Source organism: Pezoporus wallicus, unplaced genomic scaffold, assembly GCF_028554395.1.
Source record: "Pezoporus wallicus isolate ANWC-B61680 ecotype Strahan unplaced genomic scaffold, APGP_CSIRO_Pwel_v1 scaffold_14666, whole genome shotgun sequence".
Lineage (NCBI taxonomy): Eukaryota > Metazoa > Chordata > Aves > Psittaciformes > Psittacidae > Pezoporus > Pezoporus wallicus.
In genome coordinates, this window is record NW_026637956.1 from 97,745 (window position 1) to 125,645 (window position 27,901).

The window sequence follows — 27,901 nt, forward strand, 5'->3', positions numbered from 1 at the left end:
AAAGGATGAACGAAGACCTGTGTTCTTCCCAAAAGGATGAGCGTATTAATGAGTCCTTGTGAGGTGGATGTGCTGAAAACCCCACTATTGATGGTGTTAAGTTTCTGGTACAGAATGTCTCTTAATATTTCCTCTTGGGTCTGACTTTCTAGACCTAAACCAGAGGATATTTGGAAGAGCTCAGTGTTCTGGAGGATTCTAGATAGGATGTTGTTTATGCTGAAAGACATTTAAATCTTTGTTTCTATCCAATTGGCGTGAAGGTATTCAACAAACTGGTAATCAGTTCAAGTGAAGGTGATGCTGTAGATCTTTGTTTCCAAAGAAAAGAATTCTCCATGGAACGTAAACAGAATTATCCTTTAGAGCTCTTAAAAGTCAGGATTTTATTTGGAAATAACATGCTGGAATCCTACCTGGGTTTTAATTCACTGTTTTAAACATGAAAACTCGGTGGTTGGATGCTTCACCACTTAAATCAGCGGGCTCTTTTTCTGTAGTTCTCGTGTATCTGACGATTCTCGCTGTTCAAACACCTTTGACACACTTCATGTAGGTGCAAATCTACTATCAGGCATAAATAAATCTGTCATCGAGTCAGAACATGAGAATGTCAGCAACCAGTGCTTCCTACTGAAACGCCTAAGAGCTGCTTGCTGCTGTTAACCTGCCAGCTTTGTTTCAGGTGCTGAAGCAGGAGCTGAGCTTTTGTGGCTGTTGCCATGTGAAGCTTGTAGATATTGAGGTCACCCATGGTTGAAAATAGCCTATTTGTGCTTCCAGTGTTGATACAGACCCACTGGGATTTGTACTTGGAATTGGTGTCAATTCCAGCATAGCCTCTGTGACAGCGGGTGCTTTCTAGTAGAAGGGATATGTCCCCAGGTGCTTGTCTGGGTGGTGAAGGATGTCTTTAAAAGTCTAAAATTGCAGTTTAGTATCAAACACAGCATAATCCCTAGTGTTAGCAGCTCACCACTGAGTACTGCCGCTTCCTATCATAGACACATCCATATTTAAAGGCAACTTTTCCACCTTAGGTTTTTGCATCACTTGCCTTACTGGTCTTGCAGCTATAGATATTTATCATTTTTGAAGGTGTGTTTTGCCTGGTTAATCCTGCAGTGACTTCAGTGCTGAACATACTTACGCAGTTCTCCTCTGGTACCATGGAAGTGTTAAATTAGTAATCACTAATGCTGCGGGCTGAAGCACAGAGCTGCATTGTCAAAAGTGTTCAAAACTGGGTGGCAGCCATCAAAAGGGCTGCAAATACCTAACCCCAAACTACTACCTATAAAAGGATGTGGATGGCTTATCTTTCACTGCCAAGGGCTCAGACTGTCACAGCCAGCAATGCCCATGTTGCAGTGGCTGGGCTTTTACACCACCAGTTGTTACTTGTGAGTGTGGACTTAAAATCTCAGAGCTGCAGGATGGCTTTGGAGCTATGGAATTAGAAGCAAGCTAATAGATGCAGTTGGCAAATAGCAGCTTATTTTCCCCTTCTTTTTATTCTAGCCTAAAGTAACTAAAATAAATCCATGCTCACATCAAAAGGATGGTAGAAATAGCAATGTAATGGGTTAAATGATATTTTACACTATATTTCTTAACCTGTTTTTTTAAGGGTCCTTTTCGAGTTGTGCTGTTGAAGATTCAAAGTCAGGTCCCACCTGTAGAATCCATAGATAAAGCGTTCACCAAAAGTGCTTCAGGCAAGGGCTTTTAAGTAAGAGTCTGATAAACAGAGTCTGGCATCTGCATGGCTGGAGATACTATTGAAATTAAGTCAGATTTCTAATGAAGGAGCTCATTCAAGTCTTGGAACTGCCTGCATGGGCTGTGGTCAGCTGAGGCGCTTTGAGAACGCTTGAGCTTTCTGGTTTTAATTTGTATTTATTGCAGGGAAGGGCTTTTGATCAAGTGCAAGAACACTGCGTGCTGGGCTCCTCTGAGCTGAGGCTCTCTGAGGTCCCGTCTCTGGCGCTTCCCATCGTGCATGGCCACAAGATGTGCTCATGACATAACTGAGTGCATGCTTGGATCTCTGAGTCCTCTTTTCATGTAATCAGCAAAGAGAAAATGCAGGTGTGAAGGTAGCACTGGACGTGCAGCTACACTTCTTAGCCACAGGAGGGGTGTCTGATTCAGTTCCTATTAGGAGGTATTAAGATGTATTAAAGAAGAGGTGTTAGAAGCTCTTTGTGTGCAGCCACCCCTCCTGGTTTTGTGCTGCAGAGGAGCCTTGGTTGGTGACCTCTGTTAACACACCCATGCTTCTGCCTAACTCCAGCTGCCTTCTCCAACCAGGCTGGATGGAGCCTTGGGTGCCATGGTTTAGTGTGAGGTGTCCCTGCCCATGGCAGGGGGGTTGGAACTGGATGATCTCGAGGTCCTTTCCAACCCAAACCAGTCTGGGGTTCTATGACTCTATTCTATAACTCTTCTCCCGAACAACAACCATGTGTTGTCACAGGCACTCTGTATAAGCTAGGAGTTGTTTTCCACCCCGGCTGAAGAGGTTAGTCCTGAGCACCTGTTTAAATGTACCATTGGCAAATAAAGCTAACAAACGAGTCATCCTTAGTTTGTCTTAAATGAGACAGAGGGTCTTTTATTGGGCTTTGCCTTAGGGGTCTGGGGGGGTCTTTTGTCCTTGTTGCTTCTCGGGATGTGTGATTTTGGCTGGCTGGCTGCTAGCGTGGCAGCATCCTCTCTCAGGGCTGGTTCAAACCCCTTGTCCAAGCTCTATGGAATTACCTTGAGTAGCAACGAGTTCTTGTGCAGGCAGTGCGTTTTCCTTGGGAAGTGTTGCTACAAGTGTCCAGCATGGCCTCCAGGATCAGATGTTGGATCAAACACTTTGGTATCTTTGTGTGCCAATAATCCTCCGAGTACCGTTTTCTCCAGAGGCAGAATTTAGCCCATACATGATGGATCCAGAGGCAATTGTTGCACTAGTATTGGTGATAGCTGCTCTTTCTTGGGATTTAAGTACATTTTACTCAGTGGAATGCTCTATCCTGGTACCTTGTGGAAGGCTTAACTGCTTCTGTTCAGAATTGGGTGTTTAAAAGCCATCAATGTAAAGCGAATGGTGGGGGGCTCCAGTACTTCGTTATTCTGAAGCCTGAAAGGATTAATAGTTCCCATGGAATTTGGTTTATCTTTCCATCAGCTTTCTAGGGATAGCGATACAACTTGATTCGGTGAAGAGGAACTGGGGTAGTTTAATAGAGAACTGGCATCGAAGAGTCTCCAACAGGCACGTTTCCCTGTGTCTGCTCCCTTCTTCCATGTTCTACCCTGCTTTAACGCTAGAATGTTCATAGTTTAATGAATTAATGCTCATCCCATGGTTCAGTTTATGGGAGCCTCCGGCCCCAGCCTCCCCTGACGCCCTCCATCACCTCAGCGCGGCCCTTACCCCGCACGGCGCCTGCGCGACCCCGCCCGTGAGGCGCCATGCGGCCCGCACCATGTGGTGCGGGGATGGGGGGAGCGGACTCCGCTCCGGGTGCAGTCCCTGCAGGGTCGCAGGAGGCGGCTCGTCCCCTCTGGGCTCCTGAGGAGCGGGAACTGCTGTCAGCTCTCTGCGGTGAGACAGCGGGACACGGGATAACGAGGGAAGGAAGGAGAAGTGTTCCGGACCTTCTCATCCTCCCCCTCTCTTAGTAATGGTTTTGCCCAGCCCCTGTAGAGAGGGCGGCCGTGGGCCGAGTCACTGCCGCACCGGGGGGGGAGCGGGGGATCGTGTGGAGGGCGGCGGGGAGGCCCGGCTCGGTACCGCGGTACGAACCGACTCCCCTTCCCTCTCTCCCGCTTTCCGCTCCCTCTCCTCGCCGCTCCTCGGCGGCGGCGGCGGGTGTGCAGTCGGGAAGCTGCGGGCTTCTCTTCCCCCCTAGCTGCCGGTAGGGATGGTACGGGCCGGTGGGTCAGTCAGTGTCAGGCGCCCGCTGGCACGGGACGGGACGGGACCGGACGGGGTGGGGGAGCCGGAGCCGCGGTAAGAGGGGTCTGGGCCGGGTCGCCGGTGCCCGGGACCGGGGAGGCCGGGGAGCGGAAGGGGAGGCAGGCCTGGGTCCGGCTGGGCCTGAGGCGTTCGGGTCCGGGGGGGCTGAGCAGAGCCGGTTACCCCCTGAGGGCCTCCGGGCACGGGGAAGCTGCGCTGGTGGTGTCCGGGCACGCAGACCCCAGCCTGTCCCCGTACGAGCAGAGGTAACCGGTCACGGGGGCGTCCGGTCCAGTCCCCCTCCCCACTGGGGCTTGCGGTGTCCCGGGTTATTGTCGTTGACCCGGGTTAAATCAGCGCTGTTCCCACCCTGTCCGGGTGCGAAGGGCTGGGCCTTGCTCAGGTCACCCCGTGATGGAGCTGTGCTGGCTCCTTAGGCTGAGCTTAAGGGCAGCCACCCATGTAGGGGTACAGAACAGGACCTGTGGTGACCAGGCCAAGGAGATGCTTTAATACGTGTCGTTCTGATGTTGTGTGTGTTCTCCCTTACCCGCAGGAGGCCTGACGCATGTGCTGAGCTCTCACTATGAATGCTATTGTTGCCCTCTGCCACTTCTGTGAGCTCCACGGCCCTCGCACCCTCTTTTGTACTGAGGTTCTGCACTCACCGCTCCCCCAAGGCGCGGGCAGCGGGGACATCTCCGGGCAGAATGAGCAGGCAGAAGAGGAAGAAGGTGGCATTCAGATGAGCAGCCGCATCCGCTCGCACAGCCCAGCGGAAGGTGCCAGCGCTGACTCCAGCAGCCCAGGGCCGAAGAAGTCAGATATGTGTGAGGTAAGTGTGAAGATCTGTGTGTGGACATCGGTGTCCTCTGCCTTAACTAAAGGGCTCTTGGATTCGCTAATGCAAATCCAGTTGTTTAAGAGAGGACAAACAGTGATCTGCGCTTGTTTTGTGCATGACTGCTGGTACCAGAAGATCTGTGAGTCCTCCTAATGATCCTAAAGGATAAGGAACTGTTCAAGATGGTATCTTGAGGTCTCCTTAAGCCTTGTGTTCTGTGAATCTCTTGTGTCTGGGAAGTGCTTTCCTTATGCTCGAAGAGGGTCTGATCGTTTATTAATAGTCATTTTAAGAGCAGTATTGATTAGGAAACAGGAAAGAAAAGGCAAAAGGCATTAAAAGAGTAGAGTAAGCGTATGTTCTCAGTCATTCCTGTCGTTGCCTCCTATTAGTGCTTGTTCTGAGGTATTTGTTATTTGGTTTCCTTTAGGTTTTGGCCAGTTTTGTTAGATCAGTTGGTCTCAGAGCTGCTGTTAACTGAATTTTACCACTTGTAAAGCCAGCACCAAGTTCACAATCAAATTAAATAGTGGAAAATGAGCATAAGAAGAGAGGGAGTATATCACACAAAGTTCTGTGTGAGGAGCTGGGTCCAAATCCTCACCCTGACTCCTGTTTCTTGTATTCTAAGTAATCTGTGTTGTCATCAAGAGGTGTAACTAACATCTCCCTATGTTTTGAAGGGAATATGCAGAGGCCTTTGGAAACCTTAGACAACTGCATGCTCATTTATGGCTGGATTTGCTTTTCTATCTTCAGGGTTGCCGCTCTCTTGCAGGAGGACATCCTGGATACGTCAGCCACGACAAGGAAACGTCAATCAAATACGTCAGCCACCAGCACCCAAACCACCCCCAGCTCTTCAGCATCGTGCGCCAGGCCTGTGTTCGCAGCCTGAGCTGTGAGGTAACTGTCTGGGAGAGCAGGGAGAAAACCTGGGCATGGCTTTAGGTATCAGCACTCTGCTCATCCTGACTGCTCTGTGCAGCCTGAAGCAAGGAGGGAATGGAGGTGGAAAGGCAGACACACAAGTCTGTCCATGCCAGGTTTGATGGTAGCTTTTAAGGTTGATCTTTGATAACTTGAGGGTTCCTTCCTCTCACCTTGTGAGTCTGAAAGTTTCCCTTGATTTTGCTCCTACCTCTTCATTGTTTTCCTTGGTAAGATAAACTGGGTTTATAAGAACATTGGACTCTGTTGTTTAGTGCCAAGGAATATTTGATCTTTGTAGACCATTAATGTTCAACATCTCGTAGAAGTGAAGGGAGAACCATACAGATCAGTGAGCATTTGTGTGTCAGGATCAGCAAAATCCCTTGTGGATTCTCAACAGTATTGTCACTGAATAGAGCTGAGTTCTTAACATGCTATTAAATTGAAGCTTTTATAGTGTTTGTAGGTATCTCTGGAGGTCTGTTTGACCACATATTTTCGATAGCAGCCTAAAAAAGGCTTGTTTTCTTCACTCAGAGTAGGAAGCTTTGTGCAGTTTATTACCATTTCAGCTGTGTGATCTGCTCAACCACTTTGGTGTATGTGCCCTTCCCCTTCAGGTCTGCCCAGGACGGGAAGGCCCTATTTTTTTTGGCGATGAACAGCATGGTTTTGTGTTCAGCCACACCTTCTTTATCAAAGACAGCCTGGCTCGAGGCTTCCAGCGCTGGTACAGCATCATCACCATCATGATGGACCGGATTTACCTCATCAACTCCTGGCCTTTCTTGCTGGGAAAAATCAGAGGCATCATTGATGAGCTTCAGGGCAAAGCACTTAAGGTAGGTCATTGCACAGAGTCTGTTTGACTCAACGTTAGTAAAACGTTACAATAGCTGATGTGCAGCTGAGTCAAAAAGCTGATCCAGCTCATTGCAGTCAGGGTGGACGTTAAAGTTGACACAAGGGACAAGGGGATGGTGTGTATCTGGGGGGCAGGAGGGAAGGAACAGAGTGCCTCTGACATTTTAGAGCAGTCGTAACACACTTCACAGACCTAACTGCTAGACAGTAGCTCTGTTAGAAATTTAAGTAACTAAAGCTGAGAAGGATCATGCTTTTGGAGCACTTAATGGTAATTTTAGTCAATCTGAGAATAAGATGTCCCTTCCCTCTCTTTTCCCGTAATTTACAGTGTATTTTGGATGATTGTGTGTGATGTGCCTTTTCACTTTGTACTTTTATCGGGTGTTTCTTGGCTCAGCTCTACGTAAACATCTCTTTCAGTCTCTTACACTGCCCTTCTTCCATGGTGTAGGTGTTTGAAGCAGAGCAGTACGGCTGCCCTCAGCGTGCGCAGCGGATGAACACGGCCTTCACTCCCTTCCTGCACCAGCGGAACGGCAACGCAGCCCGCTCCTTAACATCCCTGACCAACGATGAAAACCTCTGGGCATGTTTGCATACGTCCTTTGCTTGGTAATGCCACTTGTGTTTCTAGCTTCTACACCTTCATGAAGAGAATACTGGCATGTTCTGAAAGGGTGGAAATGTGATTTGAGTGTTTGGCCGTTGTTTTTCTTCTTGACGTAGGAAGTTGGACTTTGCTAAGTAGTCTCTGAAGTGGAAGGAGCTGAGCACAAGAAGATGGCAGCCTGCTGATGACTTTAGGACAAAAAAAATCTTGTTGCTGTGAAATAATCATGGAAGGGTCTGGGTTGGAAGGGACCTTAAAGCTCATCCAGTTCCAACTGCCTGCCACGGGCAGGGACCCCTTCCACTAGAGCAGGCTGCTCCAAGCCCCTGTGTCCAACCTGGCCTTGAACACTGCCAGGGATGGGGCAGCCACAGCTTCTCTGGGCACCGTGTGCCAGCGCCTCAGCACCCTCACAGGGAAGAATTTTATTCCTAATATCCAGTCTAAATCTCCCCTCTTAGCTGCTCTAAGAGCTCCCCTTAAGGAGCCTGCTCTTCTCCAGGCTGACCCAGCCCAGCTCTCTCAGCCTGGCTCCAGAACAGAGCTGCTCTGGAGCAGCATCTCCATGGCCTCCTCTGGACTCACTCCAACAGCTCCATGTCCCTGTTGTGTTGGAAGCCCCAGACCTGGATGCAGTGCTCTTGGTGGGTCTCATGAGAACAGCATAGAGGTGGAGAATCCCCTCCCTTGGTCATGCTAGAGATGAAATAAACCTACTAATGTGACAGCTAATGGAAGCCATGTGTACCTAGATGAAAAACCTCTGCAGTATGAAAGTAGGCGTGGATGACAGCATGGAAAAATGCTCCTACCCTCAGTGTGTTGTACCTTGGATTTGCACTTGAAGTACAGCGAGTGTTCACCTGGAAGTGCCGGAGTATTGTGATAGGCAGTGTGGGAGGTGCACAGTAGCATGTCTGTGGCAGTCCAGTTGCTCCAGTACCTGACTTCCTCATCAGACTTCCCTGGAAAGATGCCACAGAGAGGGTTGCAACACCGGCATGTGATTTGGGTGGGGGACAAGTGTTCTGCAGAATAGTCTTTTTGGTGACTCTGTGTGGCAGTGGTTGTAAGATGCACTGATAGTTACCACACTGTGGAAGGCACAGAGATGTGTTGAAAGCAAATACGTGTTGGTTAGTGGTTGGATTTTTGTTGAGCTCATCACACCAAGTGTCTTGCTAGGCTTTTGCAGGTTTAATGAGTGCTGCTTATGTTTCTTTCAATGTTTCCAGGCTTTTGAAAGCTTGTGGCAGCCGACTTACAGAGAAGCTTCTGGAGGGAGCACCAACAGAAGACACCCTTGTTCAGATGGAAAAACTTGCAGGTGAGAGGGATTTCCAGAGCTGGAAGACCCTCTTTGGATGGTAAAACACCAAATTCTTTCATCTCATCAGCATCATAAGCACAGCCATCTCTCATCAACTTTAGTGGCAGCCTCTGCAGTAGCTGATGTGCTTTCCCATGTAGAGATGACTGACAGGAGCGTGAAATCCTTGTCCTCGTAGGCTCTGCATGCGCACGTGATCTTGGTTACTTGAGTAGGAGTGTTGCATCATCATGATTGTTGTTCTCTCTGGCTGGCTTGGCCTTTCCAATGAATCTTTACAACCAGAAGAATTTGCAGTCACTGTGTAATGGCTTCTTGCTCCTTTTTCTACAACATTTCTAAAGGATCGTCCTTGATTTCTTGCATTGAATTATTTTATGAATCCACTTAGCTTAGAATCTCCCAAACCTGTGTCAAAGCTTTGGCCATGCCCTTTAAAACAAGAATAGAGAACTGGTCAAAAGATGTGATTTTGTGTTCTGTAGAAGCTGGAAATTCCTTCCTGAAGCTTCAAGTGCTTATCTTCTATCTGAATTCCTAAACTTTGTTGAGACCTTGGGTGTGTCTGTGGTGCCAGTACTTCCAGTTGCTGTGTTCTGAACTCTCTCTTCCCACATCCAGCCAAAATCAATTGGCTGCAGCATGTGTAGGTAGTTCCTATTCCTAGAGAGCAGCAGTTCTTATGACCTCTCTGCCCTTCTTTTGCTAGATCTGAAGGAAGAATCAGAAGGCTGGGATGGTTCTGAGGAAGAAGAGAAACCTTCTTCCCAGCCAGATGCTGTGGAAGGGCAGGAACTATCTAAATGCTCACCTGAAACATCCCTGATGCCAGATTGCAACAGCTGGAATGTAGCTCACAGAAGGTTGTCTGTCTTTCGCTCTCTCAGGCACATGAGGCAGGTAAGAGAGGAGCATGTGAGGTGTCCCTGCCCATGGCAGGGGGGTTGGAACTGGATGATCTTAAGGTCCTTTCCAACCCAAACTATTCTATGGTTCTATGTTACTGATGCTGAATTCCCAGCTAATAACCTCTTTTCTCCCAATTGTTCTTTAAAAGATACATTTATTTCCTGCACTCTGCCCTTCTTCCCTGGTTCTGTGTTCAACCCAGAGCCTGCACAGCTCATAACACAGTGTTCACTGCGTCTAGATCATGTGGGCCTCCAGTGATCATCAGTCATGTGGGATGGGATCATATGATTTCCATCAAATTCCGCACTCCTCTTCTTCCCAAAAAGCAGTGACAGTAATTTAACACAGAGGTCGTGCAGCATCCCCAAAGCCAAGTATTATTTGCTTAAAACAAAAGTATTTCAGAAGGAAAAAAGACCACTTGCAAGCAAAGCAGATGGTTCTATACACATCAGGCTTCTCTCCAGTGCTTCCAGTTACCTGGCTGAGGGGGAAGGTTCAGTGCATTTGACCCACGGTCTCTGTCACATCAGCTTGTTTTCCTGGAAAAGTACCTGCTTTATGTCTTCAGCCTCCTTTTGTTCTACTGTCTCCCAATTTAGAAGGCTCGAAGCTGTGGAACTGCAGCACTGTATTGCAAGTGTGTGCCTTTGGAGGCTTGTCCAACACATTGTTTCATCTCTGTGCATAACCCAAATCAGAGAAATGCCTGAAAGCTGTTACCATCTATCAGAAGCCGTTCAGTCCTGCCCCAAAACACTTGATCTTGGTGCGGTGGTTTAGAGCTACTACTCTGCGTACAAGACCTGCTAAATTCTCATGTTTATTTCTGCTGTTCAGTCCTAGCCATGTTCTTATGTGGCAGGCATGGTTTTAGTGGACATTTCACTGATTCTCATAACCAATGCAGAATGGTTTGGGGTTTCTTCCAGGTTCTGGGAGCATCAGCATTCCGCATGCTGGCTTGGCATGTTCTGATGGGGAACCAGGTCATCTGGAAAGCTCGAGATATGGATCTTGTCCAGTCTGCTTTTGATGTGCTACGGGTAAAAGCTTTTTCCTTGTGTTTCCTGGCTGCATATTCTTACATGCATTTCCTTAATAGCCCAGTCTTCATAATGGCCTGTCTCTGACGGTTAATCTCATGGAGAATGTGGTCTGACCTACGTGGGTTTGAAAACACAAAACCACCAACAAAAAAGCCACCAAAGAAAGGAGACTCAGCGTTTGGATGTTGTGGTTCAGCAACTTTCAAGCTGATTTTGGGGGGGTATTTCTGATCCCCCAAATCAGGAGCTTCTCCCAAGTAGTGCTCCAAGTCTTTCTCGCTGGAAGTCAGGAAGAAAATTGTATTGTACTCCTTTACTTCCAGGGTTTCTCCTGACCTGTTTCCTTCCTTCTCTAGACTATGCTGCCTGTTGGTTGCGTGCGGATCATCCCCTACAGTGACCAGTATGAAGAGGCGTACCGGTGTAACTTCCTAGGGCTTAGCCCACATGTCCAAATCCCATCCCACATCCTGTCATCTGGTAAGAACCTGGTGCAGACCCCCCTCCTTCCCCTGTTGTGTTAAAGGGCACAAGATTCTTATTATCTTTATGGAGTATTGGCAGATAGTCTGACAGTGCTGCATGAACTAAAACTTGTACCACATCATTTTGTTTTCCCTGTATCCCTGTAGTGGAGAGGTGTGACACCTGCTTTAAGCACTGAGCAGACATAGCCAACAGTCTTGGTTCTTAGTGGGGAAAGGTTGATGCTGGACCAAACACTGACAGAGCTGTGCTTTCTCCAGGCAGGGCGTGGAGCTGTAGTTTAGCACCTGGGCTGGTTCAGTTAATGCTCTTTTGGGCTCTTGTCACTCTAGAGTTTGCGGTGCTTGTGGAAGTTCGTGCTGCAACCCGGTCCAGCCTCTACCCCACGCTGTTTGATGAGGAGCAGTCCCTCAACAAGTACGAGTTTGTTGTCACCAGCGGCAGCCCTGTGGCAGCAGATCGAGGTGGGTGATTTGAAAGCCAGAAGAACCTGTATCACGGAGATTACACACACATCTTGATCTTTAACTGCTTTTTATGCTGTTCAGGTACTAGGGTCAGAAAACAACTGGGTTGGATACTGAGATGAGGTTTACCGCAGTCTGTTTAATTATGAAGGGTTTGTTTTACCAGATCAGCATTTTGCTTGACTAAAAATAGCAGTACTTGTAGGGAAATTCTTGTGTAACCCCCAGTGAACACTTTATATCCTGGAATACTGTGTGTTTATTTTGAGTACATCTAGCTTACAAGAACTATGACATTACTCATCTCCCACGTGGCAGATGGCTAAATCCTTCCTGCTCTGTCCTCTGAAAGTACAGGTGCAATGCAAAGCAGAGACTTACTCCCTGTGTAATGCATACTGACAGTATAATTACAATAGTCTACTTCCCATCCAACCAGTGGCATGTCCAGAAGCTTCTGGACTAGAATAGTCACTGAAATGTTATTTCTCCACCACAGCATCAAAGTTATTAGGCTGTGGACTGCTGGGAGAAAAGCCTCCTAAGGAATTCCAAAAAGTGGTTGGGGAGAGGAATGCCTTGGGATGGTTGTTGGTTTGGGTTTTTACTAAGTACCCTGGAACTGCCCTTAAGAAGAGGAAGCAGAGACTTCAAAACTGAGGGCTTATATTTTTATGTGTATTATACAAAGTAGGAAGACTTTTCATAACTTGGCATTTTTTAAGGAGCTTTTGATACGAAACTAGAACCAACAAAATCTAAACAACAGTTTAAAATGGGTCTGAAGAAAACAAAGGCCCCTTTGTTGCAAGTCCCGTTCCTTCACAGAATTCCATGTTGCTTCTTGGATCAGGTGTTTCTCTAGTGGGGTGATCTTTAGCTCCTGCTGCATTGAAGTGAAATCAAGACAGGCCACTGGGGGGAACATTTTCCTCCTTATGGAATATGCAGGTTTCTTCTGGACTCAAGGAAGATTATTATCTGTGAACTAATAGAGCCAAATCCTATGTTGAAGTTGGCTGTGCTGTTACGAATAGTGTAGCTTTCTCCATGCAGAAGAAGCTGCATTAATGCACCAGACCAAAGAACTGGTGGAAAATGAGTGTGGACTTAAACAGAATAAGAGGTGGAACAAATATGTATTCTTATCTGTAATTCCAGCAGGTATCCAGGCCATAGAATTAAATGGACTGGTCCTTGCTAACAATGACTAGTAAAGGTGTAAGCGGGTAACCTATAGTTTGTGTTCTCTTTCTCACCCTTTTCCCCCTCTTTCTGCTGCTGTAGTTGGTCCTACAATCTTGAACAAGATCGAAGCTGCCCTGACCAACCAGAACCTTTCTGTAGATGTTGTGGATCAGTGCCTTGTCTGCCTGAAGGAGGAGTGGATGAAGTAAGTGTGACTGCATTGCTTTCAGAGAAACAGCTTTGGCACTAATCCCAGAATGGTTACAGCAGAGTACAGGACAAACTTGTAGTCAGGTAACTTCTGCTGTAGTGTTGACAGTAGTTGGCTTCGCTGTTAGGAGCTGGGAATATCTGAGTTGTTCTACTCCAGTCATAGAAATCCCAGAATGGTTTGGGTTAGAAGAGACCTTACAGCTCACCCAGTTCCAACCCCCTGCCACAGGCAGGGACCCCTTCCACTAGAGCAGCTTGCTCCAAGCCCCTGTGTCCAACCTGGCCTTGAACACTGCCAGGGATGGGGCAGCCACAGCTTCTCTGGGCACCCTGTGCCAGCGCCTCAGCACCCTCACAGGGGAGAGCTTCTGCCCAGTATCTAATCCACATCTCCCCTCTTTCAGTATAAAGCCATCCCCCTTGTCCTGTCCCTACAGGCTTTTGTCAAAAGCCCCTCTCAGGCTTTCTTGTAGCCCCCTTTGGGTACTGGAAGTACCTTGAAGAGCAGTCCTTTTGCCTGCCAGCAGTTCTTAACCTTTATGCTGCAGTTCACACATCTGTAGGTTTACCTACATGACAATACTTGTCTGCCTGATACACGTGAGGATTAAGTCTGCAAATCCAAAAGTGCCTGTCCATGTGAGCTATATTCCGGTGCAGATAACATGCCAAACAGATGTCATGGTTGTGCCTTGAGGCACTACGTTTTAAGGGTGCAGGTATAAAGGAACACCAGACAGTCATGTGGAATAATTCATGGAACGTTAAGATTCTGTGGATTTACCTTAGGGCCTGATTGGCACTAGATGTGTCTCCTAGGGAGGTTCCCAGTTGTCACAATGAATTGGTTTACCTTCCGCTAGAATGAAGAAACAGACTAGAACTGTGCATATTACGAGTGGAAATGAGTAATCCCCCTTTTCTTGTGCTCTTCTTCATTCAAAGCATGGGAAGTTTCCACAGGATACTGCTTGAAGCTGTTATTAACATTCTCTTGCAATAGGTACCGAGAGAAGCTGCAGTTTACTGCTCATTCCCTCTTTGACATGTGCAAATCCGTTGTAATAACAGGAGTTTCTTGTTCCCACAGTAAAGTGAAGGTCCTCTTCAAATTCACTAAAGTGGACAGCAGACCCAAGGAGGATACCCAAAAACTGCTGAGCATCCTGGGAGCTGCCGAAGAGGACAACGTCAAGCTGCTCAAGTTCTGGATGACTGGCTTGAGCAAGACATACAAGTCCCACCTGATGTCAACAGTTCGCAGCCCCACATCCTCCGAGTCCAGGAACTAAAAGGTGCCCAACCTCACTTGCTGCCTTCAGATAACCGCAGGGACCCCGAGTTACCGCTGCTGAGCCCCGCAGCATGTGCATCAGGTGGATAGTGCCACTTCATCACTGTTCTCCTGGTCCTCAGACTAACTTGAAGAGCCACTTGAGTCTTTTCTAATTGCTGTGAGACTGGACTAATACGTGCTAATAAATAGTGCTGCTGTCTGTCCTAAACTCAGCTCTGAACCTAGACCTGCACACTCGAGACTAAAGGGACACTCAAAGCATCGGTGTGAGTTGATTCAAATCCCATCCTGCCTCACTAAGCACTGTGGTGGGGCAGTAGAGCTCAGTTTTAGCTTCCATTGGCAACACTTGGCTACCTGTGACAACATCCAGATCTCCTGGGAATGGATACGGTTCATCTCTCCAAATCCCACATAAATCTCCCGAATACCTGAGAAAACAAGAACCAAAAACCAAGTGACAGCGTCACAGGGTCTGGATCCACGTGTAAATTACTTCAAACCACTTTCTGTTCGGATTTACAAGAGACTTCTTTTCTGCTGTAGCATAAGTCAGGATATCCCATTGGAGTCCTGTCACTCCACTTTATTTATTTATATCTTAACTTGAGACAGTTTCAGCATTTGCTTCGGAAACCTTGTTGAGGAGGGAGAATTGTAATATAAGGAGTCTCTAAAAGCAGCCTGCTTGCCTCTCCAGAGGGTCAAACACTCGCCTTGTTTTGCCTGCAGTTGCAAAACTTCCAGGTAATGAAGATTACCTCGTCAGGATCCGGTTGCTGGTGGTTTCCTATCTCCAGAAAGAGTTTTCTAGCTTCCTAGTGAAGTTAAGCAGGAAAGATCCAACCTGTAGGTGCTCCCTTATCTAACTCTATAGTAGCCATTTTTTTTGCTTAATAGTTCCTGGAAACATTGGTGCATTTTTTTTTTAACGACCTAAACCAGATTTTTTCCTTATCTGTATTGTGAGGAATTACTGTTTCCGTTGTGAAGTCTTTGTTCTGTTGTTTCCTCTGGATCAATGTTGGGAAAACTTGACGTTACCACAGACATTTGTACCAAGCTAAAGGCAGGTTTTACCCAGGTGACCTTCTACACTCATTCAAACAAGACTCGAGCTCAGAGGCGATGTTCCAACTTGTCGTGAGTTCTGTTCTTATATATATATAAAATATGCAGGTTGATTTTTTTCTGTGGAACATCTGTAAAATGGAGACAGGCATTAAACCTCAGTAAGAGCTATTTTTGTAAATGGGCAAAGCCTGGGTTTGTGTTCATTTCCCGCGTGTGTTGCTGTGGGGGAAGCAGCAGTTGATCTGTGTCTTAGCCTAAATCTAATTTAATAGGCCTTTTCCTCTTAACTTTGTATTAGTTTCTGGCACATCTGGAGCAAGAGATGCTCAGATACATTAACTAAAACTGCTTGACTGGACATAAAACAACTGCAGGAGATGCAAGCAGCGAACATGCTTGGGCAAAGGCATTACTCTGTTACTTCAAAACCAAAGCACTTGTTGAAGTTCAGGCTTTGGAAAGAAGCTTACATTGTGAGTAAGGAAACAGGAGATGGGGCTTTGAGTAATGCATGCATCTTGTTTCCTATGTGCTAGTCATGAGGGGAGAACAAAGCCCACTGTCAGTGGGGTGAAAGCAACAGAAGTAATTAGAAAGGCACAGACCAGTAAATCAATTTCCAGTGCTTGCTCTTGTAGCAGTCTTTTCTGAGATCTTCTTTTTGCCCTTGAAAGCTATTCTGGTCCAGTCCAGAGCTGTGTAACACAGCAGGTAAGACATGACTTGGCATTGCTTGATTGCTGAACTGGTTTTATCTTTTAAAGACTAGCTCTCCCAAGCAACCCGATGTTAAAACCTAATGTCCATCAAACCCGCCGCTGGTGCATGAGCATCCTGTGTTTCTGAACAGAAGTGTGGTTTCTTCTGAAGCAGCAAACAGGTGGGCACAAGGTCAAGCGTGAGGCTTCATCTTCTTCTTCCTCGTGCTTGTGGAAAGGGTGAGTTGTTTGCAGTGTCGCTGTCTCTGTCCTGATCTGTGTCATGGACAACCAGACTCTGGATAACGCATCATTCCTGAGCCAGGGCAAGGAAACCACTAGCTTGGTGCTTATAAACTGCCACAGAAAGGAAAGGGGAGAGCTGCTATGTCTGTGAACACATAAAGCAGATGCTCTTGCCTGCCGGAACAGATCTATACATGGGATTATCAAGTAATTGCCTGGGCAAGTTCCTGCAGCTCCCAGATTATCCCGCGGGCGCTCCTTTTGCCGTCAGTGAGAGCTGGAATGTGCACAGCTTAATTAACCAGAAAGCATGTCTGCAGCCGTCTTTCACCACCCTCCTTCCCTCAACGCTATGCCTTGAAGACAAACTGATGGAATCATGGAAGGATAGAATGGTTTTGGACCTTAAAGCTCATCCAGTTCCAATCCCTGCCACGGGCAGGGACACCTTCCACTAGAGCAGGGTGCTCCAAGCCCCTGTGTCCAACCTGGCCTTGAGCACTGCCAGGGATGGGGCAGCCACAGCTTCTCTGGGCACCCTGTGCCAGCGCCTCAGCACCCTCACAGGGAAGAACTGCCTTACCTCCAACCTGAACTTCCCCTGGTTCAGTTTGAACCCATCACCCCTTGCCCTATCACTACAGTCCCTGATGAGGAGTCCCTTTCCAGCATCCTTGTAGCACCCTTAAGTCACTGGAAGCTGCTCTAAGCTCTCCGCACCGCTTCTCTTCTCCAGGCTGCACAGCCCCAGTGTCTCAGCCTGTGCTCCATCCCCTTCACTATCCTCGCTGCTCCAACAGCTCCATCTCCTTGCCACCCCTTGCGGTACCCTCCCTCCTCCGCGCCCCGCATGCGCCGGAGGTGGCGGGGGGGGGGGGCACCATGTGGGTGCCGGTTGCAGCGGGGCGGCGGGGCCTTACCGTGGCCATTGCGGCGGCCGCGGCCGGCTTAGCCCTGGCCATGGCGGCTCTGCGCTGGCGGCGTCGCCCGGTCCGTGAGGTGCTGTTCTTCCCGTCGCAGCCCAGCTGCACCGAGGCGCTGCTGGCCGAGGCGGCGGGGCCCGGCGCTCCGGTCCAACCCTGCCCCTGCCCGCTGCCGCGCAGCGACTGCTCCCTCAGCCGCCTGCTGCGGCGGCTCCTGTCCGCCCGCCGCTCGCTCGACATCTGCCTCTTCGCCTTCTCCTGCCCGCAGCTCGGTCTCGCCGTGCGGCTCCTGCACCGCCGGGGCGTCCGCGTCCGGGTGGTCACGGACGCGCAGTACATGGCGCTAAGGGGGTCGCAGATCGGCCTCCTGCGGCTCGCCGGTGAGGCCTGCGGTGGTGGTGGTGGTGGTGGTGGCGGTGGTGGTGGCAGAGGGTTCGAGTCCCGCTGAGGACGTGGTTGTGTCGTTGTAGGGATCCAGGTGCGCCACGACCAGGGCCACGGGTACATGCACCACAAGTTCGCCATCGTGGACCGGAGGATGCTCATCACCGGCTCCCTCAACTGGACCACGCAGGCCATCCAGACCAACCGGGAGAACGTGCTGGTGGTGGAGGATGCCGAGTACGTGAAGCTGTACCTGGATGAGTTTGAAAGGATTTGGGAGGAATACAGTCCCACCACCAACAGCTCTTTATCCCAAGGACAGTGATGGAGCTGCCTTATATGGATTATTAGCAGATGAGAGCATTCGCAGCCTATATGGACATCACTGTAGTATCCACCTGGGTGTAATTTAGGTAAGCTCTTGAGAAGCAAAGTTCTCTCTCCCCTGAACGACCCGCTTTGCTGTGGGTCAGTCCCATGCTAGAGGGAACCACACAGCTAGAGAGGGAGTTGTGTTGAGGATAGCTGTGACAGGGCTGCCTTTGAAGGGCTTAAAGCAGGCAGGCTCGTTGCTGTGCCCTGGTGCAGGTATGTTCACACGGTGCTGGCGGGTGTTTCAGGGGTATTCCAGGAAGGAATTGTGGCCCAGCACGAAGGCAGAGTTAAGATAAAGTTTGCATGCAGGAGTTAAATGCCTTAGTTATGTTTCTTAGTTATGTGTTGGCTTTAATTGTTGAGTTTGTAAAGGAAATCTATAGACGTAAGGCGGCAGAGATTAGAAGTGTGTTTTGATTGAGAACAGGGTTCCTCTGGTTTAAGGTGAAGGTTTAAATTGAGCAGCGCTCCAGTGTAAAAGCCTGAGGTCGCCGGTGCTAATGAGCCCTCATCTTCCAGCAGGGAAGTGTTGGGATATCTGGGAAGAACGAAGATATTTGGGATCAGTCGGTCTCGAGTGCAGACCTGGCTGCAGTTGACAGCGACAGAATGGGGCGCAAGTAAGAGGGAAGGAGGTGAGATCCCTGTCCCTCCAGGGTGGAACACAGATGGGTGCACTTGAGACCATTAAAACCCTACCTACCATCTGTGTATGAACTGCTTAAACCTGAGTATAAAGTGCCTCAAAATCTGTCATTGTGATTTAAGGTTTTGCCACCAGTTTTGCTTTGATAACAGCAGTGCCGTGATGGGCGCTATCAAATTAACTGCCTTCACAGAGAACCTCGATGTCGGTGTCTGGTTCTTGTGCTCCAGGCAGTCCCTGCGGGGTGGTTGTTCCAAAGATCCAAATCATTAACAACTCCTGTGGATCCTTAAGTGTTATTTAGGATGCATGGACTAACATCATCACAGAGATATGTTCTATTGGAGAAAGCTGGCATGGGTCTGGGGGAAAAAGCATCCCTATTAAAGAGCACCAGTGGAAGAGGCTGGGGAAGGTGGTTCTCTATTAAATCCCCTTCAACAGCATTAGATTTACACTACTTCAGCCATATTACTGCTATTAAATGCTACCTGTTTCAGTAGTAGTGACTGTAAAGGCAAACAGCTCTCATGTTCAGGCTCTGGCCTCTGCTCTCCCTGTAGCATCCTCCTCTTTGGAAGAACACACCTCGGTACACGGCATGCAAAGGGTGGTGCAAAAATAGTTTATTAGGATACAGTTAATGTAAAGTTAGGTAAATCTATTTACAAAATAAAAAGGATCAGCTACATCCATGGGCACCTAGCATGTCACACAGGGCTGTAAGGAATAAATACGGTGAGAAGTGACCTGTTACACGTGGGGAATGGCAGCTCTTAAGCTCTGGAATAAACTGGAGTGGAAGGGAGAAGGGAAGGAGAGAGGAGCTCGCACATACTGAGGAACAGGAGCCTCCAACACCCGCTCCTCTTTCCAGAGGGGAAAAAAACGACATGTGAGATGCCATTTCCAGGACTGATCCATGTGGAAAATCCCCTTAAAAGAGACTGTTCTGCCCTATGGATGGACAGAGCTTGAGGACAACTGTGTTCCCTCCTCTCCTCGGTGTGAGCCTGCCTGGGTTTGAGCCACTGTGCTTGGACAGAACCAAGGCAAGCTGCCTGTTCCTGTTAGGATGAAGGAGGAGGGTGGCCAATACCACTCCAGCTACCACCACAGACTTGCAGAACTGCCCTTTTCCTCCCCAAACCTTCATCCTTTCCCATAAATCTGAGTCTTTAAAACCATTCCTTAAAATCTCAACAGACGTCCACAACTCCAGGTCCCAGGAGGGTGGGCACAGGTCAAAGCCTCTGTATTCGTATCTGCTTCCCACTTACCATAGTCTCTAGTATCTTACAAGCTGCTTTGCCATCTCTAGTTTAGAACAAAGGGTGTTCTTGTCAGTATCACACAGGCAGCACATGAAGAAAGCACGAAGAACACGAGAGTGATTGCACTCATCACTGAGTTCATGGCCAGTTGGCTTCATTCAGTTGGTACCAACCTGGCTCTCGGCTCTTTAGGGTTCTGCTGGTAAATCCCACACCCTTGGTTTCCTTTGGTAGTCACAGGCTGATCAGGGCGAACCCACTGCTTCCAGCCTGGTGCTCCCTGCTCCTGTGCATTGGATCCTCTGGTGTGAAGTGATTTCTACTGCAGGATCACAGCTGTGTTGTACTGGAAGTCGTGTCTGAAGTTACACACGACGTGCATCCTTTCTGCTGGACAACGTGTGTCTGTGCCCTTGTGACATCCAAGAGGATCTGGAATGTGCTGCACACGTGAGTTCCAGCACTACAGCAGTGCTTCACGGGCCCTAACCCACTGCACAAGGTGCGCTCCACCACCAAGTAGCTCTATAGTAGCACACCACCAGGTAACAGCCTGCACGTGTGTGATGTGCCACATAAATACAACATCAGGGAGCAATCCGTACGCAACCAAACCAACCTAAGTTTACAGGTTACTGTGCATGATCTTTGGATGAGGATCTTCAAAACTAAAGGTAGAGCTCAGCAGAAAAGGTTTGTAAGGACATTTGTAAGAGTCATTAAAACCAAACCAGGCCAGTTTATAGGGTGGGTTGGCCACATCACACTCATTGCTCTTTTCCCAAAGCGGGGACATCTGGGTTAGACCAGGATTTAAACCTCAAAACCCACACCGTAGGCACAAAAAGAGGCCCCCTCCACTGATTGCTGAGTAAGAAATAGGTACAGTGCGTGCTCTGGATGCTATAATACAGGCTTTAAATTAATCCTTTCAAAGACAAGACTAGCAAAACTTGGGGTTTTCTCTAAAAAAGGGGGAAAAGATTACAGAGCAAAGGCAAGCTGCAGTGAGTGTGCTTCAGGGGTCGCAACCCAGGTACTGCATCCAGCCAGGGCACAAGGCAAGGGATTAGTGGAAGTGCAGAGGTGGTACAAAAGGGAGACACTTTACAGTGCTGGGGACAGTGCTACCCATACAGAGACTTCCCTGGGTTGCAAGATTCAGGGTCTGAAGCGAATGAACACGATTTGCTGCTGCTTTTATATGTGGGCAAAGGAAAAGGTCACATTTAAAGAAGGATTCAGCCTGTTTCAGCGGAGACAAATGGTAGGAAAAGCTCACACAGGGAAATCATGACTCAGAGCCTGTGTCTGCACCATCCTCGCACTTGACTCTTCCCACACCTCACATTTCAATGCTATCAACAGCACAGAACTGTGCAAGATGCAGCAGCTTGGGTTTCACGTGCTGCTGTGTAGATGTGATGCCCTGGAGAGCACCTGAAGCAGGTACCCGCAGTGGTACCACACACACAGGGGTGATGCTGGGCAGTGGGACGATGCAGGTAGGGAGCTCACTCTTTCCCTCCCAATACTTCCTCCCACCTTTCCACTCTTTCTCATTTAAATTGCCACCGATTTATCTCGACAGATGAGGGAAGCAGGAAGCAGCAACCGGGTAACTACGGCACATTGCTATGGGTAAAAAGCTTCCCCGTTGGCTTTCTGCTTTGTTTCCCCTTATTTAAAGCACTGCTCTCTGCAGAAATAGATCTGGTTTCGGCTGTTTATTGGTGCTGCAGGTTCTATCTATCTCTTTAATGCCTCCTGCTTTGGAGAGATGCTTAAATACTTGCCAGGCTACAAGTGAAGCACAGCCTGAAGCCTGGAGCTTGCAGCCACCATTCACAGAGGCTATCTGCATCCCACAGCATCCTCTCATCTTTCTCTGGTACCCTCAGAACTCATAGCTACCACCACAGGACATCACATACAGCATTCCCACCGAGTCTGTGCTGCTCCAAAGGGCGCAGGTGATCCTGAGGATGCCAAAAGGCCCCTGATGCCCTCTTGGCACAGCACAGCCAGGCTCTCCCTTAGCTTTCAAAGGAACCTAATTCTGCAGTGGCAGACGGCTGCTCCTACACGCTGCAGCATGAAACCACCACCACATTCATGAGAGACCCCTTTGCTTAGGAATAAACTCTCTGAACCCACAACATCCAGCAACCAGATTCACTGATGTATTAAACATTGCTAAAACCATGGCAAAGGCGGCCAGTCCCACTGCTCCCTCACACACACCCCATTCCCTGCGCTGCCCTCCTGGTTTATGTCAGCTACACCTGTTGTTAGTGCCAGTTTATACCCTTTATCCCCAGCAAACCTGCCTGCTCTGCTTTCCTCAGCCATCTGCAGGTCCAGAGCAGCTGCCAATGTTAAATGAAAGCATCCTGATAGCAGCTGATCCTCCGCATCTGATCCTGTGCATACAGGGCTCCTAGCAAACCTCAATTCAAATCCCTTTACAGGTGCTTCGGGGTGACCATAGAAAGGTGGGGAGCGATGGGAAGACTGGTGTTTTCTGTACAATAAGGTAAAAACACAGGAAAGAGTGAAGAAAACCTAGCTGCACCCCTGCAGCACCTCACTTGGGCACATCCATAGGAAGAAGCAAGAGCTGTACAAGTGCTCCTGAATGACTGCCCCATAAACACCAGTGTGTATTTGTATGTATATAAATAAGAACACTGCACCCCCAGCCTCTCTTCACAGGGTAATGGAGAGCCAGAGCCCAAGCAGAAAGCACATCTCTGCACCTTCCCTATCTCCTGTAGCCCTGGTTTTATCCCACCTTCTTCTGCCTTCCTGCCCCATCCACCACCAAAGTGCTGCTGCCTTTACCAAAGCGCTGCAGCACCTTCCTCACCCCTCTTTACCACCCAAATCCCATCAGTGTATTTCCACATGAGCTTCACCTCATGGCTCTGCCTGTTCCCTCCACTCACCCAGCTGTTCCCTATGTTAAGTATTAAGGCTTCGAGCAGAAGCACTGGCAAAGAAATCAAGTGCTCCTACTCAAAACCCAGGACACCAAGAGAGGATTGCTTGGTATGAAATCATCCCTCCCATGGAGAGCCTCAAGATGCTCAGTGGCATGATCCCGGATCAGAAAAGGTCCATCTTGTGTTATCCACACCACCCGAGTGCCAATGCAGATAGCAAGTACATAACTTCCAATCCCCATACTTAAAATAAGTGCTCCTGAGCAAATGAAGTATGCAAAGGAAAAGCAGGATTTGCTATGGGGATGCAGGAAAGTTCGGGGTCCACATGGCGAGGAGGAGACCAGCACATGTCCTTCTTGGTTGGCTAAAAAGGACAAAGTCCCATTATATGTCTTGAGAGAAGAGGAAAAGAGAGGCATCCTGGAGCCAGTGATGTCTTGCAAGGGTAGAGCATGGGCCATGCTCCTCTATGGTGGGACAGGAGGACTAAGGCAGCTGCTGGCTGCTGGGTTAAAGCAAACACGATGCCAGGAGCAGCACTGACTGATCCGATGTGGTCCACGTGGATCGTGGCTGGAAAGGCTCCTGGGTCCATCCGAGGGCACGTGCCTGCTGACGAGGGAAGAGCCTCTGCATCCGAGTGGTCGAGCAGCCTTCCTGCCCTGCTCCTGTCTCCAGGATGTCCGTGTACACCCGGGCAGAGATTACAGAGCATCGCAATGGGAGAGCATCCCGGTACACGCTCTGCTCACTGCTCAGCGCTGGCATCTTCGCTGGGGACGAATGGGGCTCCTATGGGCAGCACCAGATGCTGCCATGAGGTGCCAGGCCGAGCACCTGGCCATGGCAAGGCCTCACAAGCTGGATGAGGGCCTGATTCATGGTTAGATGAGGCCATCTCCTGCTGAGGGTCCCAGACAGAAACTTGCTGCTGTGATGGAAGGATGAAGGTGAACGCTCCAGAATGGTCCAACCTGGCAGGACTGGAGGTGCCTGGAACCACCGCCATGGTGCTCACTGTGCCAGGGCTGCCGTGAGAGTTTGCTCTATGGGCTGTGCTTGTACAACCACCTAACAGCCCCAAAATCAGCCATGAAAGCACGCAGAGCTGCCTCAACCGTGTGTTAAGCACCTGACAGACAAGAGGAAGCTTTGCTCCACGTGAAGCCTCGGGTGCATCTTTAACAGCCCAGCACAACGTGACATGGGTCAACCAGCAGCTAAACAGGGCCAATTGGGAAGCCAATGTGCCAGAGCACTGCTTTAGCTCTGCTTGGTGAGGCAGGACCAAGTGGCCTCTTTAAACTCAGCCCAGGATGAAGCAGCACAGGCTTCCTCTAGGAAGACGACCTCATGTGCTGCGTCCAGTGCTGCCAGCTCCCTTAAAGCTCACTTTGCATCCATGGATCAGCCTCACGGTGCTGAGCGGGATGCTCTTTGACTACGGAAGCCATCAGGACTGAGAAGGTCTGAAGCATGGAATGGTTTTGAGATCTTTATTTCAGGAAAAAAAAAAAAAAAAAGATTAAAGAATTAAAATAGGAGCTGCCCTGCTGACAAGAAGAGTTTGAATTCAAGAAGCTGATAAAAAAGGAGCATTATATGCATTGAGCACTGTGCATTTTCAGTCAGTTATCGGCTCTACTTTTCTACTCTACTTTCCTTTGACTAGGAAAAGGGAGTTTCACATGCGCACAGACCCTGGGATACACGGGACTCAATGAGAGGAAGGGAGTAACAGCAATAAAAGAGAGTGCTGGGCTTGATCTAACAGAGGCAAAGAAGTGATCTTACAGCTCGGGCCCCCAAAACACCAACTCCAACCACCAGCGAGACGGGAGGCAAAGACACGCCGCTGGGGCGGGCTCGATGGTGCCCTGGAGCACCTGCAGCTCCCTATCCACAACCACTGCAGCCACCAAAGCTCCACCAGGCTCCGGCATCGCCTACATTCAGGATACAGCAGAGTCACGGGGCAGGGGGAATCACTTCTTGCATCCTTCTCCAGCGGGATGTCAGTGTTTGTACCTCCAGGCTGCGCTCCCCGACAGCTTTTCCCCTCCTTGTAGGTGCAAGTAATGCAATCGAGATCCAATGGTTAAGATTAGGCTCCTGGTGTGCTCTGAGCACTGGGTCTCTTGACAGCAGTAAGGGCTGGGTATGGCCGATACCACCACCCAGGCCCTGCTTGCATACCAAAACAGTTGGTACGACAGAGCTAGCTTATTAACAGGCTACTGAGCCTTAATACTGACACTTAGTGTAATGGTTTACAGTAAAGGAAGGATTCTCCTACGAAGCGCCAAAGAGAGGAGTGGGGCAGGGGGGGGAAACCACCCCACTCCAATCCCTTCCTCTCCCTCTCAAGAGTCTCTGGAGCATCTCACAAGCAAGGGAAAGGAGCTGGGGAGGCAAAGGGGTGGCACCATCACCGCGGCGCCGGGTCCCGTCGGTTGCGTGTGTGTGTGTGGAGGGGCATCGAGACGAACGACAGCGAAAGGACAGTCGTTAAGGAAGGAGAAGACAAACGGTGCTGGTGCTGTGCTGCCTCAAGCTGGGAGGTGCGCGTGGTCAAGCGGAGCGGGGAGAACTAGGCATTCTTCAAGTCCCTGGATTCAAAAAGCTTCAGGCGTTCTTGCACAGTCAGGCCTTCCTTCAGACTCTGGCAGAGACAAAAGACACGCGGCGTTGGGATACGGGGCGGTGGGACCTGGGGTACCACGGAAAGGGTGAGATGCTCAGGAGAAGATGGGGGCAGCAGGAGAGTGGCCTCAGGGTGGAGGGGTTAGTGGGACAGGCTAAGAGAGAACACAGGGTTATTATGGAGGGTGGTTATTGGTGAAGAAAGCCTAGAGAGAGAGTGAGATTGAGGATGCTGCAAGCGGGATTAGCTCCACATGGAAAATGGCCCAGAGCCTGCGGTGGTGCTGGGGGTGATTTCAGTGGAGCCCAGGGCAGGAGAGCTCGGATCTGCTATGCTTTAAAGCACTGTGCTGCTGAGCAGGACCTGCAGCCTGGTGCTCCCCCATCACTGCATCCATGTGGGACACCCCTGGCTCCAGTCAATGTATGGGCTGTGCTCAAGCAGCCCTGTAACTGCGTTCTTATTGCCAGAGACAATCCCACTCTTTCTCTAAGCCCATCGGGGGGCTCTCCCAAGCCAAAGCTTGCCTCTACTGCTCCGGGTTAGACAGAGGATGCGCTCAATGCCTGCTTTAGGTCTAGCAGGATGTGATGGCTGATCCAATTCAGATGCAGCATCCAGCCTGCAAGGCACAACACTCAGAGACACCAGGAAAACCCATCCCGCTAGTCCTCAGCATGTGGATTTGTGAGCTCTCACTACACGTGGGCACCCAGGAGAACAGGGGTAGAAACCCAGAAGCAAACTGCTTGCCCCTATACAACACCTTTAACCTGACATTACCCCCAAGCAGGTGCACAAGCCTAACACCAACCTCCACTCCATCCTGCAGCCCCAAAGCTGTGGCCTAGGCTGGGTCATGATATGCTTTAGAGACCACGACAGGGCAGGTTCAAAAGGCACTGACCTGAACACAAAGCCCCTTCTATTAAGAGGCAACCAGCTCCCCTTCTGCTTGTACTTCCCTATGTACAATCATAGCACAGGTTAAGACTTTGGGGCTGGGTTTCTTTAATGTGTGTTTATCAAGGCAGGAATCCAGGATGAACTTGCCCTGAGGCTGTGCAGATTCCCATGGTTACTGAACTGCTTTCCATGTTCCTCCTCCCACAGCCCCACAGATACGGAACGGAGCAGCACGGAAATGAAAGCACTAAAAGGGACTGGGCTGTATTCCCAAATGCTGCGTGCTCTCTTTTCAAAGGGCAGCAGAGCCTCTTGGGATGTATCTGAACACACACTTCCTAAAGGAAGTTTACTTTGGGCCTCGTTAAATGGGCAGCAACCCATGGATTCCAGTTGGTGCATCTGATTTCCAGTGGGATGGAAGGAGACAACAGGAACCATCAGCCTGCTCTGCCTGATGGTACAAATTCCAGCAAATCTAATGTAGGAGGATATCTGTGACAAAGGCATCCTTCATCAGACTTCTGGGGCTCTCCATCGAGCTGGGGAGCTCCCCTCCCTTCCCTAAGCTCCCTCTGCAGGTGCTCTAACTTCAGTCTTTACCATGGGTCAGGAAAGCAACTATTGCTCCAGTTACTCAAGGGTCATTAGGATCTGCCTCACAGCTCCCTCCTTTTGCTGGATGAGCTCGGAAGCCTCAGGCCAGCGGGATGGAGGTGCAATGCCAAAGGGATGGAGAGCGAGTAGAGTGGACACCGGGAAGCAAGAGGAATCCTGGAAAGCAGGAGGAGAAGGTTACTGTGTGAGGAAGACTCTTTTTGCTCAGGCACAGAGCAACCTAAAGAAGCAGCGACTATAGGTAAAGGAAATTTAGGGTAGCTCGGGACATCCCCTCTGCAGCTGAGACCAGGGCCACCACTTTACATGCTCCAGGCCTATGTGGGAAAGGCATTTCCAGGCATCCCCAATCCACTCCTCATCCTGGCTAACAGCAAACAGCTGCTGTCCTACAAGACCTGGATGCTGCTGAAGTTTAGCCCGAGGCATGCAGAGTCATCCAAGCATGCACACTCAGTGTCCCACGCTCCCAACACAGCCAACAGGAACCGTGTCCAAATCCTCTCCGTGATGGGCAGCTGTGCTGGCGAGGGTGGGAGGAGCAGGAAGACAAGAAACATATTCCCTATGGAAAAGAGCTGCATTTCATCTGCATCTTGGCTACACTGACTGCTCGCCTTCCCCCCCCCTTCCTCCTGCAGTAATTAGCCATAAATAAACCACAGTCATTCAGAGCAGAAGGACTCTGGTTTGCCATGTGCATGCAAAAGTGGCCGCTCCGGTGGTGGTGGTGGTGGTGGTGGGCTTGGTGGGTGCTGGTCTGTTTACCTACGTGGCAGGGAACCTGGACTCGGGTTCATTTCAGTTATCCCATGAGACCTGCTCAATAACGGACTGTGGAAGGAAGAGGCAAAACAAAGAGAAACAGAAACACAACGAGAAGCTCATCAATCCTGGATGCATTGGTACAGCCCCAGCATCCCCCCCGCAGCGAGGCGAGCAGGCAGAGCCCATGCTTGCTCTCCTCAACTCCTTCCCCACCAAGCAACACACACAGCGGGGACCAGTCCATAA

General features: G+C 49.5%; 3 protein-coding genes across 11 annotated transcripts in view; 2 read left to right on the forward strand and 1 right to left on the reverse strand.

Annotated features, from left to right (window-relative positions):
• The first annotated feature begins 3,646 nt into the window (after positions 1 to 3,646).
• FLCN (folliculin) lies at positions 3,647 to 15,411 on the forward strand. 3 transcript variants are annotated; one of them, XM_057408477.1, is made up of 12 exons: positions 3,647 to 3,794; positions 4,512 to 4,790; positions 5,559 to 5,705; positions 6,353 to 6,574; positions 7,051 to 7,211; positions 8,445 to 8,536; positions 9,249 to 9,439; positions 10,384 to 10,497; positions 10,857 to 10,980; positions 11,319 to 11,450; positions 12,741 to 12,846; positions 13,945 to 15,411. In XM_057408477.1, exons 2-12 carry the CDS (start codon positions 4,542 to 4,544, stop codon positions 14,144 to 14,146), a joined length of 1,740 nt encoding a protein of 579 aa, XP_057264460.1. In that variant the 5' UTR covers positions 3,647 to 3,794; positions 4,512 to 4,541; the 3' UTR covers positions 14,147 to 15,411. The 3 variants fall into 3 exon arrangements, with proteins under 3 accessions (XP_057264460.1, XP_057264463.1, XP_057264462.1); XM_057408480.1 differs by lacking the exon at positions 3,647 to 3,794 and adding an exon at positions 3,805 to 3,914; XM_057408479.1 differs by lacking the exon at positions 3,647 to 3,794 and adding an exon at positions 3,976 to 4,009.
• Positions 15,412 to 17,051: 1,640 nt separating this feature from the next.
• Positions 17,052 to 17,802, forward strand: PLD6 (phospholipase D family member 6). The gene is made up of 2 exons (XM_057408492.1): positions 17,052 to 17,472; positions 17,563 to 17,802. Exons 1-2 carry the CDS (start codon positions 17,052 to 17,054, stop codon positions 17,799 to 17,801), a joined length of 660 nt encoding a protein of 219 aa, XP_057264475.1. The 3' UTR covers position 17,802.
• Positions 17,803 to 25,194: 7,392 nt separating this feature from the next.
• Positions 25,195 to 27,901, reverse strand: part of MPRIP (myosin phosphatase Rho interacting protein) — a 72,802-nt gene continuing 70,095 nt past the window's right edge. For 4 of the 7 annotated variants that reach the window (XM_057408485.1, XM_057408482.1, XM_057408481.1 and 1 more), the window contains one exon: positions 25,195 to 25,381. In XM_057408485.1, the coding sequence (XP_057264468.1) occupies positions 25,310 to 25,381 (72 nt within the window). In that variant the 3' untranslated portion in view covers positions 25,195 to 25,309. Of the gene's footprint in view, positions 25,382 to 27,655; positions 27,722 to 27,901 lie in introns of all 7 variants that reach the window. The other 3 variants (XM_057408483.1, XM_057408487.1, XM_057408484.1) reach the window with 2 other exon arrangements.

Bases quoted from the DNA above. Each gene is read 5' to 3' on its own strand.
- FLCN (XM_057408477.1), top strand. From the start codon at position 4,542: ATGAATGCTATTGTTGCCCTCTGCCACTTCTGTGAGCTCCACGGCCCT. The intron at 6,575-7,050 runs GTAGGTCATTGC...TCCATGGTGTAG, and splicing joins TTCAGGGCAAAGCACTTAAG to GTGTTTGAAGCAGAGCAGTA. The intron at 12,847-13,944 runs GTAAGTGTGACT...TTGTTCCCACAG, and splicing joins CTGAAGGAGGAGTGGATGAA to TAAAGTGAAGGTCCTCTTCA.
- PLD6 (XM_057408492.1), top strand. From the start codon at position 17,052: ATGTGGGTGCCGGTTGCAGCGGGGCGGCGGGGCCTTACCGTGGCCATT. The intron at 17,473-17,562 runs GTGAGGCCTGCG...GTGTCGTTGTAG, and splicing joins CGGCCTCCTGCGGCTCGCCG to GGATCCAGGTGCGCCACGAC.